Source organism: Thamnophis sirtalis, unplaced genomic scaffold (genome assembly GCF_051295495.1).
Source record: "Thamnophis sirtalis isolate CommonGarterSnake01/CBP01778 unplaced genomic scaffold, rThaSir2_p1.2 scaffold_13, whole genome shotgun sequence".
In the NCBI taxonomy this organism is placed as follows: Eukaryota; Metazoa; Chordata; class Lepidosauria; order Squamata; family Natricidae; genus Thamnophis; species Thamnophis sirtalis.
In genome coordinates this window covers 58,631,775-58,647,866 of record NW_028261393.1, presented here as the reverse complement: position 1 = coordinate 58,647,866, position 16,092 = coordinate 58,631,775, and the positions used below count along the sequence as shown (strand labels likewise).

At 44.4% G+C, this 16,092-nt stretch overlaps 1 protein-coding gene across 2 annotated transcripts in view; it reads right to left on the bottom strand.

The window, feature by feature from the left end:
• The window catches only part of PASD1 (PAS domain containing repressor 1), a 45,644-nt gene that overhangs the window by 10,679 nt on the left and 18,873 nt on the right, over nt 1-16,092 (bottom strand). Inside the window, exons 2-12 of one of the 2 annotated variants that reach the window (XM_087728448.1) lie at nt 13,421-13,477; nt 12,701-12,855; nt 11,977-12,068; nt 10,295-10,384; nt 10,083-10,191; nt 9,194-9,307; nt 8,912-9,030; nt 7,405-7,487; nt 4,715-4,821; nt 2,975-3,122; nt 1,960-2,041 (exon numbers count right to left, since the gene is read on the bottom strand). In XM_087728448.1, the coding sequence (XP_087584574.1) occupies nt 1,960-2,041; nt 2,975-3,122; nt 4,715-4,821; nt 7,405-7,487; nt 8,912-9,030; nt 9,194-9,307; nt 10,083-10,191; nt 10,295-10,384; nt 11,977-12,068; nt 12,701-12,855; nt 13,421-13,452 (1,131 nt within the window). In that variant the 5' untranslated portion in view covers nt 13,453-13,477. The remainder of the gene's footprint in view (nt 1-1,959; nt 2,042-2,974; nt 3,123-4,714; nt 4,822-7,404; nt 7,488-8,911; nt 9,031-9,193; nt 9,308-10,082; nt 10,192-10,294; nt 10,385-11,976; nt 12,069-12,700; nt 12,856-13,420; nt 13,478-16,092) is intronic. The other variant, XM_087728449.1, reaches the window with a different exon arrangement.

The following is a 16,092-nucleotide window of genomic DNA, read 5'->3' as shown; positions in this document are numbered from 1 at the left end:
GATACTCTCTGAGCTTGGTGGTTTCCTTGCTGGGGTTTCATTACCAAACTAGGTTACATGATCAGTGCCGGAAGAGAGTGGGATTTGTGGAGAGGAGAGGAGGAGGAGGAGGAGGAGGAGGAGGAGGAGGAGGAGGAGGAGGAGGAGGAGGAGGAGGAGGAGGAGGAGGAGGAGGAGGAGGAGAACTATGAGGGTTAGTCCTTGATACTCTCTGAGCTTGGTGGTTTCCTTGCTGGGGTTTCATTACCAAACTAGGTTACATGATCAGTGCCGGAAGAGAGTGGGATTTGTGGAGAGGAGGAGGAGGAGGAGGAGGAGGAGGAGGAGGAGGAGGAGGAGGAGGAGGAGGAGGAGGAGGAGGAGGAGGAGGAGGAGGAGGAGGAGGAGGAGAAGAACTATGAGGTTAGTCCTTGATACTCTCTGAGCTTGGTGGTTTCCTTGCTGGGGTTTCATTACCAAACTAGGTTACATGATCAGTGCCGGAAGAGAGTGGGATTTGTGGAGAGGAGGAGGAGGAGGAGGAGAGGAGGAGGAGGAGGAGGAGGAGGAGGAGGAGGAGGAGGAGGAGGAGAAGAACTATGAGGTTAGTCCTTGATACTCTCTGAGCTTGGTGGTTTCCTTGCTGGGGTTTCATTACCAAACTAGGTTACATCATCAGTGCCGGAAGAGAGTGGGATTTGTGGAGAGGAGGAGGAGGAGGAGGAGGAGGAGGAGGAGGAGGAGGAGGAGGGAGGAGGAGGAGGAGGAGGAGGAGGAGGAGGAGGAGGAGGAGGAGGAGGAGGAGGAGGAGGAGGAGGAGGAGGAGGAGGGAAGAGAACTATGAGGTTAGTCCTTGATACTCTCTGAGCTTGGTGGTTTTCTTGCAGACATTTCATTAAACTAGGCAACTGAGGATGTAGCACTGATGATGTTACCTAGTTAGCATAATGAAATGTCTTCAACATAGCAACGTAGCTCAGGGAGCACCAAGGATCCCCTGCTAGAATTTCAGATCCAAAGGATGCTTAAAAAAATAATACTTCATTTCCTGTATCCTTTCCTAATGGCCATCACACATCTGGAACAGCATTTCTCAATCGTGGCAAATTTAAGATAGTTGGACGTCAACTCCCAGATTTGCAAGCTGTGTTGGCCGAAGAATTCTGGAAGTCTACCCATCTTAAAGTTGCCAAGGTTGGGAAATGCCGATCCGGAGGCCTATTATAAAAGTGAAGCAGACCTTTGCTCGTCCAATATAAAGCCAGTTTTTCCAAGCTGGTCGGTTGCCATCCCCTTCGATCAGGCCTTTGGCCAGGGATGAGCGGCATCGTCATATTCGAAGGGGTGGGGCAACTAGATACGGCAGGATAAATCCAGGGCAAGCACCTGTTCGACGTCATCAGAAAAGAAGTTGGCAGAAGAAAGCTTTATAGGACAAAACCAAAAACCCTCTTTGGGGCATTTCAGAAGCTGCAATGTTGATATATTTGAAAACAGAATAACAGAGTTGGAAGGGACCTTGAAGGTCTTCTAGTCTAGCCCCCTGTTCTAACTGTGAGGACATTTCTTCTTAGTTTCCTGACAGAACAATAAATCAGTGGAAAGACTTCCCTCCTGAAGTTGTGAATGTTCCAACACTGGAAGTTTTTAAGAAGAGGTTGGATAGCCATTTATCTGAAGTGGTGAAGGGTTTCCTGCCTAAGCAGGGGGTTGGACTAGAAGACCTTTAAGGTCCCTTCCAACTCTCTCATTCTGTTTTCAAATATATCAGCATTGCAGCTTCTGAAATCCCCCAAAGAGGAGTTATTTTGTCCTATAAAACTTTCTTAGGCCAACTTCTTTTCTGAAGGCTGAAACCAATAAAAAGACCCCCAAAAGAAAATCTCATATTCCCACTTCTTCTTCCAAAACCGCCAGTTTCCCGCAAATCCTTTGAACAGCCAGAACCTCTTCCTGGATTTTCTTGGGATACTATCCTACCTTTAAGGATGAAGAGGCCAATTCGATAGAAGATTCCTCCAGGCCGACGTCCCGTCTCTTTTCCGCTCGAACCTCAGCATAACTTTTTTTAAAAAGGGTAAGGATGAAAGAGTTAGCCATGCAGAACAATGCATCAAGAGACCAATAAATCAAATACTTATTATGGTCATAGACCAGCATAAGCATTAAAAATGTAGAGGATACAGCAGAGGAAAAAGGGAACGCTAGGAAAACTATGAAAAACTCAGAGATATAAGATTAACATCACCTCTCTCTCTCTCTCTTTCTTTCTTTCTTTCTCGCTCTTTCTATGTCCTTTTCTTTCTTTCTCTCTCCCTTTCTGTTTCTCTCTGTTTCCCTCCCTCCTTCCTTTCTCTTTCTCTTCTTTCTTTTTCTCTCTCTCTCTCTCTCTCTCCCCTCCCTCCCTCTCTCTCTCCCTCTCTTTGACTCCATGGACCATGTTGTAGATCTGTGTTTCTCAGCCTCGGCTGTGAGGCCTTCAGCTCCCATAATTCCCCAGCCTGCCTATTTGAGCCGAGGTGGCGCAGTGGTTAGGGTGCAGTACTGCAGGCCACTTCAGCTGACTGTTATTTGCAGTTCAGCGGTTCTAATCTCACCGGCTCAAGGTTGACTCAGCCTTCCATCCTTCCGAGGTGGGTGAAATGAGGACCCGGATTGTTGTTGGGGGCGAAATGCTGACTCTGTAAACCGCTTAGAGAGGGCTGAAAGCCCTATGAAGCGGCATATAAGTCTAACTGCTATTGCTATTTCACTCAACAACCACATGCCTTAATGGGGATTTTTCCAGTCTCTACTGTCGTTGTTAAATTGAGGAGCCTCTGAATGCTGCTTTCAGCTTTCTGATGCCTCCAACAGAAAAATATACAATGCTGTTTTCCCCTCCTCCGTCGCCTGATTTTTAACCTCCATCCTTTTATGTAACTCCAGCAAAGGATGAGACAGGTTGGAAGCCCAGAGGGCTTTGTAGGGGCAGAGAAAGAGTTTGCGTTCTTACCTAACCACTGTGTGGCTGCACACAATGAACTCGGGTTTGGAGTTCCACTGGTGGTAGGTGATGTAATAATGGGTCTGTAGCCATATCCACTGCTGGCCCTTGGACAAGAATCTGTAGTAGCAAGACGTGCCTTTGCCAAACTGCATCACTGGGCATGAACAGCAACAACAACAACAATAGCAACAACAACAAAAAGACTTTGTTAAACCCCGCTTGGCACCCACTGGTTTGCAGGTCTTCTTCCGGGCACTGCCCTGTCCTGTGAATGTCCATCCAAGGGTCATTGGAGAGACAGGAAAAATGCCACGGGGAGAGATGATCAAGGGGGGCAGCCAGATCATTGTGTGTGTGTGTGTGTGTATGATGTATGTATATGTATATGAATATAGGTATATTTATTTATTTGTTTGTTTGTTTGTTTATTTATTTATTTATTTATTTATTTATTTATTTATTTATTTATTTATTTATTTATTTATTTATTATCAGCACAAATACAACACAAATGTAACAAAGGCAACAGTAAAAATATTGGGTTTCTGTCTGGATGGACTCTTGTGACGAGCCGATTGACAGAGAATGGAAGCAGTGAACTTCCTCCCACATTTGGGCATACCAGGGGTTGTAACTCTAAATACATATATGTATATATGTATATGTGTATATCTGTATATCTATATATCTGTATATCTGTATGTATGTATATGTGTATGTACAATATATGTATATGTATATGTATATGTGTATGTGTATATGTATATGTATATGTATATGTATATGTATATGTATATGTATATGTATATGTATATGTATATGTATATGTATATGTATATGTATATGTATATGTATATGTATATGTATATGTATATGTACATGTATGTATAGAGAGAGGCAGAGAGCTAGATACCTCTTAATCTGGCTAGTGGGACCATCTAGCACGCTTTGTGGTAACAAATTAACAGAGTGACAGAACTGAAAGGGACCCTGAAGGGCTTCTAGTCCAACCCTCTGCTCAAGCAGGAGAACCTCTAGCACTTCGTAGAAACGTTGTCCAGTCTCTTCTTAAAAACCTCCAGTGGTGAAGCCCCCACAGCTTCTGGAGGCAACTTCCCTTCCCCTGGTTCATTCTCCTCTCTATTAGGGAATTTCTCCTCGGTTCTAGGTTGCTTCTCTCCTGGATTAGTTTCCACCCATCGCTTCTGGCCCTGCCTTCAGGTGCCTTGGCCTGATGCCCCTCTTCTTAGGGGTAGCCCCTCTTGGAATATTGGAACATTGCTATCATGTCAAATCATGTAGATCAGTGTTTCTCAACCTTGACAACTTGAAGTCCTGTGGACTCCCAGAATTGAAGTCCACAGGACTTCAGGTTGAGAAACACTGATGTAGATTATACAAAGCAGACACTGCCCGGAGTTAGGTTTAGTTCACAGCAAAGAATCGTGACTTGTGTTTCATCTTCCTCAGAAGAGAAGTCTTCTCCATTAGCATGTAGGTTGATGGTTACATCTAGACTTTGTCTCCATGAGCAAGAAAGTCCAAGTCAAAGGGAATCATGGCTTACTCCAGGTTTCTATCCTTCCCACTTGTTGGGGGGGGAACAATGGCATTTGAAAAAATGAATTATTATCACCCACTCATCTGTGAAAAGACTAGTTTGTGCCACAAAATCATGGTTAGATAAACCCACCCTTGCTGTGATGGCCCAGGTGACCCTTGGGAAGAAGGAAGGAAGACACTTACGGTGTTCATGGCACCTAGCAAGAAGTTCTAAATCATCTGCGTGGTAGTAATCATAACCAGATGTCCCAAGAACCTCAAAGGGCAGATAACCAATTATTGGTGGAGCTCTAGGAGAATAGAAAGGGGGGGAAGATATGATTATTAAAGTTTAGGTCTTTGATGTCTAGAGAATGTATTCTTTAACAGATCAGCAAAACTATCCCCAGATGAATTATCCATTTTCATGAAGAACGTTGGAGGAAGTTGTGATGCCTGGTCTGAAGAAGTCAATAATGGGAGGACCTAGAAGTCTTCAGATATATAAAAAGGGTGACTTGGAGATCCCTAAGATGCTTTTCCAGAAGGCAACAGGACTCCCTAGGAGTTTTTTTTCTCCTTTCGCTTCTCATCCAAGAAGCAGCAGCTTCTAATCCTCCTCCTCCTTCTTCTAAAATAGAATAACAACGTTGAAAGGGGCCATGGAGGTCTTCTAGTCCAACCCCCTCCCTAGGCAGGAAACCTTATACTGTTTCAGACAAATGGCTATCCAACATCTTCTTAAAACAGCGTTGGAGCATTCACAACTTCTGGAAGCAGGTTGGTCCACTGATTAATTGTTCTCACTGTCATCTCCTCCTCCTCCTCCTCCTCCTCCTCCTCCTCCTCCTCCTCCTCCTCCTCCTCCTCCTCCTCCATTCGTGAATAAGAAATGTTTTCAAGGGGGGGAAAAAGAAAAAAAAGGAAGTCCAGTTGCCATGTGGAAAAGCATCTTTCAGACAACCGTGACTTGATGGATTGAGAACAGCCCTAGTGAGAAAGGCCTGGAACCAAAGAACCATCCCTGATCCAAGTTCAAGTTCAGAGCTGCCCTCGAAAGGATTTGCCCTCGAAGGTCGATTCTTCAATCATTATAGCTGAACTGACGCCCTTTGCTTTCGGGTGATTCCCCCAGAGAGCCTCTGTAGAAAGCTAAGGAGGATGACTGCATAAGAAAATGATTATTATTATTATTATTATAATCATTATTAAAATAACTCTGCCTGAAGGCACAAGATCCAATCAGAATATGCAACACAGGTGCAACATAGCACTGACTTCACCCAAGGAAGCGTTACTGGACAGTTTATCCTGTCTTTGCATTGAGCTAATAGCAATGAGGGAAGTGAGTCATCTGGTATCCCAGCTTGAGGGTTTTAGAGCTCGACAGGCATGTTGGAGGCCCAGGTTCCCCTCACACAGATGTGCTAGTTGTTCTAGGGGGCGGTGCTCATCTCCCTTTCAAAGCCGAAGAGCCAGCGCTGTCCGAAGACGTCTCTGTGATCATGTGGCTGGCATGACTAAACACTGAAGGCGCACGGAACGCTGTTCCCTTCCCACCAAAGGTGGTTCCTATTTTTCTACTTGCATTTTTCACCTGCTTTCGAACTGCTCTGTTGGCGGAAGCTGGGACGAGTCATGGGAGTTCACTCCGTTACGTGGCGCTAGGGATTTGAACCGCCGAACTGCCAACCTTTCTGATCAACAAGCTCAGCATCTTAGCCACTGAGCCACCGCGTCCCTTGTCATAAAGTGCAATTACAGGTAGTTCTGGACTTATGGCCACAATGGAGGTCTGCAGCTCTGTTGTTAAGCAAGGCAGTTGTTAAGTGAGCCATGCTGTTACGACCGCTGCAGCATCCCCAGGGTCTTGTAATCAAAATTCAGATGCTTGACACCCGGTTCACACTTACGACCGTTGCTGTATCCCCAGAGTCATGTGATCCCTTTGGCGACAAGGAAATTCAATGGGGAAAGCCAGATCCACTTAACAACCGCGTTGCTAACTGAGTAACTGCAGTGATTCCCTTAACAACTGAGGCAAGGAAGGACATAAACTGGGGAGAAACTTTTGCAAATGTTTGCAAAATACGAGATAGGGACAGTTTCGGAACCGGCTGGACTGCTTAAAAGGGGGGAAAAGAAACTTTAAGCAGCAAGAAAGGAAGGAGGGGGAAACCCAAAGAATTATTCTGTTTGAATAAGGAGAAGGCAGGCTGGCTGCGCAACCTGAAAAGTATTTATCTATCCACCCCTTTCATCTTATTCATTGCTCAGGATATTTGTAACTTCCTGTCCTCCTTGGAATTCAAAAATAATAATCTTGGTAGGTTTTCCAAATAGGAAAGCAGTGACTCAGCTCTGGCTGAACTATTAAAGTGAAGGAATCATCAGGATGGAATGGAGGTTTGTATTCCTGGACAGACCCAGAGACAGGAAGGACCAAAGGGAAATAAAACTACACGCAGAGGGTCAGGCTATCTGCTCCAGCGGCAAAAGACCAGCATTCGTGGGCTAGAATCAGGCAATCAGGAGGAATCCTGGCTTGGCAGACAAGCCACAAAGCCAGGAGCCCATTTCCGTGGAAACCAATTGTGTGAATTGTGGTGAATTCAGGTATGTTCCAGTTGGCTTGGAAGGACCAGGAGGGCCCTGTGAAGGGGCAGGTCTCCGATTAAAGCAGGAAGGGAGAGAGAGAGAGATGGGCAGGGCAGACAGGTGGGCAGATGGAGAGATGAACAGACAGATAAACAGGCAGAATGATGGGCAGATGGAGGGACAGAGGGATGGAGAGGGAGAAAGGACTCTTGACGTCCCTTTGACGCACCATGTTTCTTTTGCCCCCATAAGCCATTTCCTACCCTTTTCAGGAACCCCCAACCAAACCAACTTACCTGTGGTCTAAAAACAAGAACTTCCATTCCAGGCTGTGCCGTGAGGTGAATTCTTCACAGGATTCTTCCATGTTACAAAGTTCCTGCTCAAACAGATAACAGAGGACCCGGTTAGCTGGTTGGTCTTCTTCCTCTCTTCCTCTCCTTCTTGCTCTCTTTCTGTCTCTGTCTGTCTGTCTCTCCCTCCTCCCCCCCTCTCTCTGTCTCTCTTTCCTTCCCTCCCTTCCCTCCCTCCTCTCTCTGTCTTTCTCTCTCCCTCCTTCCCTTCTTTCTCTGTCTCTGTCTCTCTCTCTGTGTTTCTCTCTCTCTTTCTCTCTGTCTCTCTCGCTCTTCGATGAAACTCCCCAGAAACAAATGATCCATTTGACAAACCCAAGCCTGTGCCATTTATATTTTTCCTAACCATATTCCTGTACCATAAACTTTATTCTCCATCCGGGAGCTTCCCTAATTTGTCATTTTTAGTTTGCTTTATTTCCTCTGGGCAAAGAAGGCTTCACCGTGAAGATGGCGGAATGATCCACTCCCCGTCGGAACGCTTCCACCCTTTCATCCTCCTTCCATAAAACTCTAAAGCTGCAGGACAATCCTATCTGTATCGAAACGTCCCGTGGGGGCATCTCCTTCGGATGGCATATAGTCCCATCTCCACGTTTTGGTACGTAGCGCTAGATTAGAAAAACCCAGAGGTGGAAAAATTTCCCCAGAGCCTTCCTTAGAAGACACTCAAATTTCCCCTTTTAAGGGGGAAATGATAAAAGCATTTTGACATTTTGACGTTTTATAAATGTCTTCACTCCCAAAAATGACATGAACGTCCCAAAGGTGCTTTTTTTTCCAAGAGGAAACTGGACTTTCTGGTTTTATTTTGAAGGCATTTCGCTTCTCATCCAAGGAGCTTCTTCAGCTCTGACTGGACTGGAGGGAAGGGAAGGATTTACACTCCTTGCAGGCAGCTGGTCGTTTGCATCCTTTCAGAGGGTCGTTGAGGCCACTTGGAGGTTTACCTGTGTCCTCGGGGTCACCTGAGTGGTTCCAATGGGTGTGTGGAGCCTTCTTGGAACTGCTGAAAGGACTGTGTTGTAGACTGGAGGTAGATGATGTCCTGCCCCTCCTCCTTTTGTTGAGAGAGGGCTGTTCAGTTTGGACATTGATGGCTCAATGACCCTCTGAAGGGATGCAAATGTCCAGCTGTCTACAAGGAGTGTAAATCCTTCCATTACCCAGCATCCCGTCAGAGCCGAAGAAGCTCCTTGGATGAGAAGCGAAACGTCTTCAAAGAAGAACCAGAAAGTCCAGTTACCTCTTGAAAAAAGGCACCTTTGGGACAGTCATGGCCTTGGATGATGGAGAATCTCCATAGATATCCCTCATGAAGTTCTCCACTGATGGTTCTGAACGCAGAACCCGTGGAAAGCTTTCCGCGCGGCTCCTTCTGCAGGCTCTTCTCCAAGGACCCTGGATGGTTATCTGGTTATCGTTATGACTTAGCAAAGAGACAGCGCACCTTCAAGAACTGTGGCGTAACGAGACGGACCGTTGCAACTAGACACACCTGGGTGTCACTGACGGACCGGAACGCCCGTGCCACGGGAGGCTCGAAGCCGTTGAACGATGACGCAGGCGCTAGAAGCAAACAGAAACACCAACAAGATCTTCAATCAATCAGAGCAGAGCTGGGAGGGACCTTGGAGGGCCTTGAGCCTGACACCCCTGTCCTTAGAGCATTTGGACCAAGCGGTTCTCCAATATCTTCTTTAAAAACCCCAGGGATGAAGCATCCGCTTACCAGGGGAAAACGGTTTGAAATCCACCACAAATTTGACATATTCGTATGTCACGGCCTCATTCGGGTCCAAGTTTCCTCGGGCTAAGTGGCAGCAAAACTCCATTTGTTTTTCGGCTAAAGAGACCGACGGAAAAAAGAGTTTTTTTGCAGAATAATACAAAATCAATGAATTGTCAAGTCAGAGGAAGATACCCCATGAGGTCATCTAGTCCAACCCCAGGCTTGGAACGTTCTGTATATCAATCAAGAATTGGACTAGACGGAACGTTAGAATAGTTGCTGGCAAGATGGCTCAAAAAAAAGATTCAGAAATAGGACTAGGTGAAAATCAAGTTTTTCTTCTTTCTTTTGTTTATACATTTTTCTTTGGTATACATAAGTGCTTAATAAACAGAGTATCATCTGGGTCAATTTAAATAATAATAATAGTAGTAATGTTATTGATTTATACATAGTGATAATCATTCTATACGTAACATAGTTGTGATCTTTCATCTTCTAAATTCTATCTCTATTGTCTAACAATTGATAAAACAAACCCCATGTTAAAAATATTCTGTATCCTCCTTATCTTTTACCTTTAGTGTCAACCTATCCATTTCTGCGCATTCTCGTATTTTTTTAAATTATATTTTCATCTGCAGGAGTTTCCTTATTTTCTCCAATACTGTGCAAGTACAATTCCCACTGTTGTCAAAACATGTAATATTAAATATATATTCCCTTTATTATATTTTTTCTGGCATTATGCCCAACAAGAATACTTCTGGCTTTAAATCCATATTTAAATCTTATTTCTTAAGCCCTTTGGTGCTATTGAACCATTTCTAAAGCACGCTTTCGGAAAATTAACATTTCTTTGCTGAAAATAGCAAAACGCCTCACTTACCATTTAGAAAATCAGAGGTCACGAGCACGTGGGCTGAAAGAAGCTTGTACACGTTGTTCTGTTCACACTCAGGTAGGAAATTTAATATATTTTGGTCCACCAAATCTGACTGAGACAAAAGAATTTTGTTGTGTTCAGCAAGAGAGTTGCAGTGGCGGTGCAAAAGTATAGTAAACCAAGAGAAGTTCGGATGTTGTGCGGTTAGAACTCACCGGTAAATGTCCAAGCAGCGAAGAGACGCTATCGGACACATAAATAATGATCCCATCCGTGGTCAGTGCAATGAGAAACCCGTCTAATGCCTGGGGGGGAGGAGGGAAAAAGACACGATAGAGGAACAAAGAGGATGCTCTTGGCTATTCACCTGAAAGTTAAATTTTCAATGGAATTTATGGACTATGAAATGTTGTTCAAGGCTGACAGGACAGCTCAGCACGAAGTATTAAAATCCATCTCTGATTATTGAGCAGGAAGGAGGAGAAGCAGATCCAGAAAAGGTAGCAAAAATTATTTGTTGGTATTATATTTTTAGCAACAGAACACGAGAGAGAGAGAGAGGGAGGGAGGGAGGAAGGGAGGAGATAGAAAGAGAGAGAGAGAGAGAGGGATAGGAAGGATAGATAAATGAAAGAATGAGAGACATAGATGAGAGAGTGAGATGAAAGATAGAAAAAGTGAGATAGATAGATGATAGATAGATATAGAAGAGATAGATTGATAGATGATAGATGATAGATAGATAGAGAGAGAGAGAGAGAGAGAGAGATGATAGATAGATAGATAGATAGATAGATAGATAGATAGATAGATAGATAGATAGATAGATCTTCTTGTCCTGCCTCAGGTGCTATGGAGCATAGTGTGACTCCTCTTCTTTGTGGTAGCCACTCAAATATTGCAACACTGCTGTCATGTCACCCCTGGTGCTTCTTTTCATTAAACTAGACCTTCCCAGTTCCTGCAACCGTTCTTCTTATGTTTTATCCTCCAGTTCCCTAATCCTCTTTCTCGCTCTTCTCTGCACTCTTTCTAAAGTCTCCACAAGATTGTTGAAACAACCATCTGCAAGTGAGACCTATAAAGATGTTTTTTCCAGCTTGTTTGGATTAAATTGCAAATCCGTGAGAAGACCTTGGCAAATGGGAAGATTTTTCTAAAGAAGGTGAGTCACTGGAGCTCCATGAGAAGGAAATACTCAAAACGGCAGTAATTCTAGGCCAGGCCACAGCCTCCAATGCTGGGCTGGGAAAAGATGCAGAAAATACTCCACAAAAGATGAAAGAACTTGCTTTAAAATGCAGTGAAACGCCTTCCTGGCAGGGAAAAGGATGAGCTAAACAAGATACAGAAAAGATGTTTTCTGCCTATATGTGTGGAATATTTATTTTAATTAAGGAATGGTATCTAAGGAAAACCAGCTAAATGGCAGATTCTACTAGGATGGCTAACCTTTTCGGTGCCGAGTGCTGAAAATGCACATGCTTATTGCACCCATAATGCAATGCCTGCATGACCCCCCCCCCCACACACATGCAAACGTGACCCCTGTATGTGCCACCCATGCATTCACGTGTGACCCTCTGTGCATGCGTGTCTCCCGTATGCGCCCCGTGCATGCACGGCAGACCCCAAAACCAGCTAGCCAGCGGGAGGTGCCCATGCATGCACAGTGGAGCTGAGATGGGGTGAGGGTTGTGTGCCTGCAGAGAGGGCTCTGCGTGGCACCTGTGGCACGTGTGCCCTAGGTTTGCTACCATGGTACTAGAGCCCGGAAGAGCAATGGGCAGCGGCTGGCATGCCCAGAGAGATGGCTCTGCGTGCCATGGGTTTCCCATCACGGATATTTCCCAGCAAAACCTAGCAGCTTTCTCCTGTGTCCAAGCCCTTCTCGTACCTCCAACATCAACTGAGTGAATTCTTCGTTGGTAAGAAATGAGGGTTTCCAGTCTTGTCTAATCTCACAGGCTTCGGTCTGGGCTGAGATTTCTAAAAGTAAAAAAGGAGAAAAGCAATTGGATTAAGGGGGGAAAAGTGGCAGCATTAAGGGTGGGATATGGGAAAAAAGCGATGTTTTTTTTTTCCTTTCAGGAAATGATCTTCTTTTAGCCTGATTTTATCTTACTACAGTAACTGAGAAAGTGGGTGGGGGAGTGAATATTATTATTATTATTATTGGTTTAGTCCAGAAAGGCATCAAGAGATTTATAAGGTTACGTGTTGTGTAAAAGAAGAAATAAACTTAAGAGTCCCACACACACCCCACTCACAGGAAAAGATACCGTCATTCTTTGAAGCAACTAGAAGTCAGGAGAAATTTCCTGACAATGAGAGCAATGAATCAATGGGACAACTTACCTCCGGAAGTTGTGAATGCTCCAACACTGGAAGTTTTTAAGAAGATGTTGGATAACCGTTTGTCTGAAGTGGTGTAGGGTTTCCTGCCTAGGCAAGGGGGTTCAACTAGAAGACCACCAAGGTCCCTTCCAGCTTTTATTCTATTCTATTCCATCCTCATGATCAGCTTTTTAAAAATATTTTTTTAATATTCTTTTTAAAAACGAAACAGAATGTTCCACAGCAACAAGAAGAGTGGAGGTCAAGCCTTGTGGCCCCCGTACCTTTCTGCTTCTGTAAAAAGTCAATAGTCCTCTGTAAGATCGTGGACTTGTCCATCTTGAGCGGGTGCCCATGGCCTTGGAGCATGGTGCACAGTTCCTTAATGAGGACGTTGAACTGGTCTCTCCTTTTCTTCTCTGATTTGTTGCGGGACGCCCTGGTCAAAGGAAGCACAAAGTTGCCTTGATTCAATTTCCCCTTCCGTGGGCAAATCTACGAGGGCAAGGATGCCCTTCACAAAGGATGGTCAAAAATGTCGGCATCTCACATCCTGGAGATTGAGAAGTTCCCTCAGCCCCCCCGCACGAGTGCGAAAGCTTGGAAGAAGAAGAAAGCTCTGAACCGACCCAGATTAACGTCAACATTATCCCGGGAGACGTCTATGTGCCTCCCTGGGGGGGGGTTTCTTCTGCGGCTGATCTCAGAAGCAACACAATCACTGCAAGGTGTCCAGAGGGGGAGACAGCTCAGCCTCCGCCATCCAAGCAGACGTGGTATTCTGCCGCCTCGGACCTGCCCACCCGCCCTGCCTCCATGGCATCCCACTGGGGCACCTTTTTTTCACCAAAGCTGTGCACAAAAAGCTGAGCACACGTGCCGACAAGGTGAAGCTAGCACACGCGTGGGCTCACATTTGCAAACCGGTAGGGAAGGTAAGTGAAACACCCCCTCCCTCCTCTGCTTCCAAGGACACAAACAGTTCCCCCCCCCAGCCTTTGTACCTCTTTGCCCTGTCCTTCTCATCTTCGTCCATCAGTTCGTTTAAGGAATTCAGAGCTCTGCAATGAAAATAGGCAACTGTCACTTTTCTGTTGGCATAACAAACACTACTTGGGGCTACGAAATGGCAGCGTTAGTTGCTTTTGCGAGTTATGCAACTACGGTATGTATACAACTGATGCGCAGATAAATAAATAAACATCATAAATGAATGGTTGGATATGGAGCTTCTGTTTCTTCCCTGGTTTATTTAGGTATGTCATTTGTGATTCTCAAGAGTTACGGCCAAACAATTATATTTAAAAATCTGTAAAGTGGCATCAGTTATCCAGTCCATCTCCTCGTGTGTCCAAAATATGTTAAGTGATAATCCTTCAACATTGGAGATGATGGGGATGTGATAGACATGTGTAGATGACAAAAAATACTGGACTAAAATACATATGTGGCTGGAAAAGATGATACAACAACATATATTGACTTAAAATCTGAAATATTTTTGTTGGGGATTTTACCAGAAACTATTCATGTTATGAGAGCAGCTAGGATTGTATTTACGCAAAACTGGAAAAGTGAAGTTTCCCACAGAGGAGAATGCAATTAGGAAAATATTGGAATGTGCAGAAATAAACAGATTAACACTGGCAATTAAATAGAAAGAACAAACTGATTATTATACTTATATGGGAATCATTTTATTGATGGTCATAGAATAAAAGTAAGAACCAGAAGTAAAATTAGCTGTGTAAAAATGCATTAATAGAGTTAACACAATTAACAGAGTTAACTAAAGTAAGAAGAGGATTGTTATAGTATTAGATATTTAAAATATTGGTATTAAACTGGAATAGATAAATAATGAATATGATTATAAATTTGAATTGTTATTGCACAAAATATTTGTACCCAGACGACACACTTCCAGGTTTTCCCCACCCAAATGAAAGTCCAAGTCCCTGCCCAGCACCCACATGCCCATCACTCGATCCAATCGGACACCGTCCCAACTGGAGATGCCTCTCCAATGTCACACCACTCCAGGTGCAGGGCAAGAAGTCCTTGGACTTCAACTTCCAACCCTACGTTTCTATGTTGTATGATAGCCAGCCTCAATAAAAAATACTTCTAGAGCTGCTTTCTTGGCCTGGCCAACTTGGAGACGATAGCCAGGAAGCATCTAATCTCAGTTTCAAGAGGGGTGGGACTAATTTAGAGATCTAGAGAAGAAATCTGAAGATCTGAAGAAGAAACTATTTCCCAAGTGTTTGGTTGGCATGAGATTTATCAATCCAGATTAAAGACACGGCGACATACCACAGATCTAACCAACAAGCCACAATAGACAATCTTAGCAAAATCTAACTCTAGGTCTTTTAGAAGGAAAGTGGACCAGGATTTCTATGTCATCTACAAAGAAGGTCGTCTTTGGGGAATAAGGAGAAACCTTCCCCAGATCAAGGCACCAAATACGCCTTGGAACCTCATCCTCCATCAATCAGAAACCGATGAATCAATGCCGATGAATCTGGGGCCACACCCGGTGCCCCAAGGGCATTTTTACATGGCTACATGGGTGCAGCCAAATATTTTTGGCTGCACTGCAATCGCTACCTCCAATACGTAAGAGAAGCCTCATGCCACATTGCCTTCTCTAATCACCTTCATGTTTCACCAGCAAGCCAGATGTCTTCCCAGCTGGGGCCTTTCGAGTAAGAAAAACCCCCAAAATTGCAGCCAAACGTTGCTTGCAGACAAACCTGGTTAGACTCCCAGCCAGACAACAGTTTCAACAGGGCTTCATGTTATAGCAATATACCGCTTCATAGGGCTTTCAGCCCTCTCTAAGCGGTTTACAGAGTCAGCATATCACCCCCAACAACAATCCGGGTCCTCATTTTGCCCACCTCGGAAGGATGGAAGGCTGAGTCAACCCTGAGCCGGTGAGATTTGAACAGCCAAACTGCAGATAACAGTCAGCTGAAATGCCTTGGCTCTTATATGTTATGCCATGTTTTTCTCCTAAATGTGCTTCTTTTCATCCAAGCAACCAATATTTTGCATCCACAAAACACACATTAAAGCAGATTGGTCCACACAGGTCCAAAGTCCTTGACTTACAACCAACAGTGGACCCCAAAATCTATGTTGCTAAGCGAGACAGTTGTTAAGGGAGCAGGGCTCCGTTTTATGGCCTTTCTGGCCACAGTTGTTAAGTGAATCACCGCAGCTGTTACATTAGTAATACCGTTGGGATCTGCTTCCGGTTTCTCCACTGACTCTGCTCACCAAAGGGGATCACACGATCCCGGGACAATCATCGTAAATACGAATCATTTGCCAAACATCCAAATTTTGATCATATGACTGTAGGGATGTGGCAACAGTTGTAAGTGTGAAAAACAGCCGTAAGTCACTTTTTTTAGTGATGTAACTTCAAACAGTCACTAAATGAACTGTTGTAAGTCGAGAACTACCTGTATTTTAAATGGCTTAAAGTATTATCCGAACTTAGGGTCCTTGTGCTTGCAAGTACATTGCTACATATTGACTGACAGATTAATTCATTATCTACCTATATAAAAATGGCTGTGTGTGTGGGATTTATCCTTCTTTGAAGGACTTGGGGTTTGTTCAGATTTGTACAGGCCAAAAATTGTTTGATGGTAGCATGTAA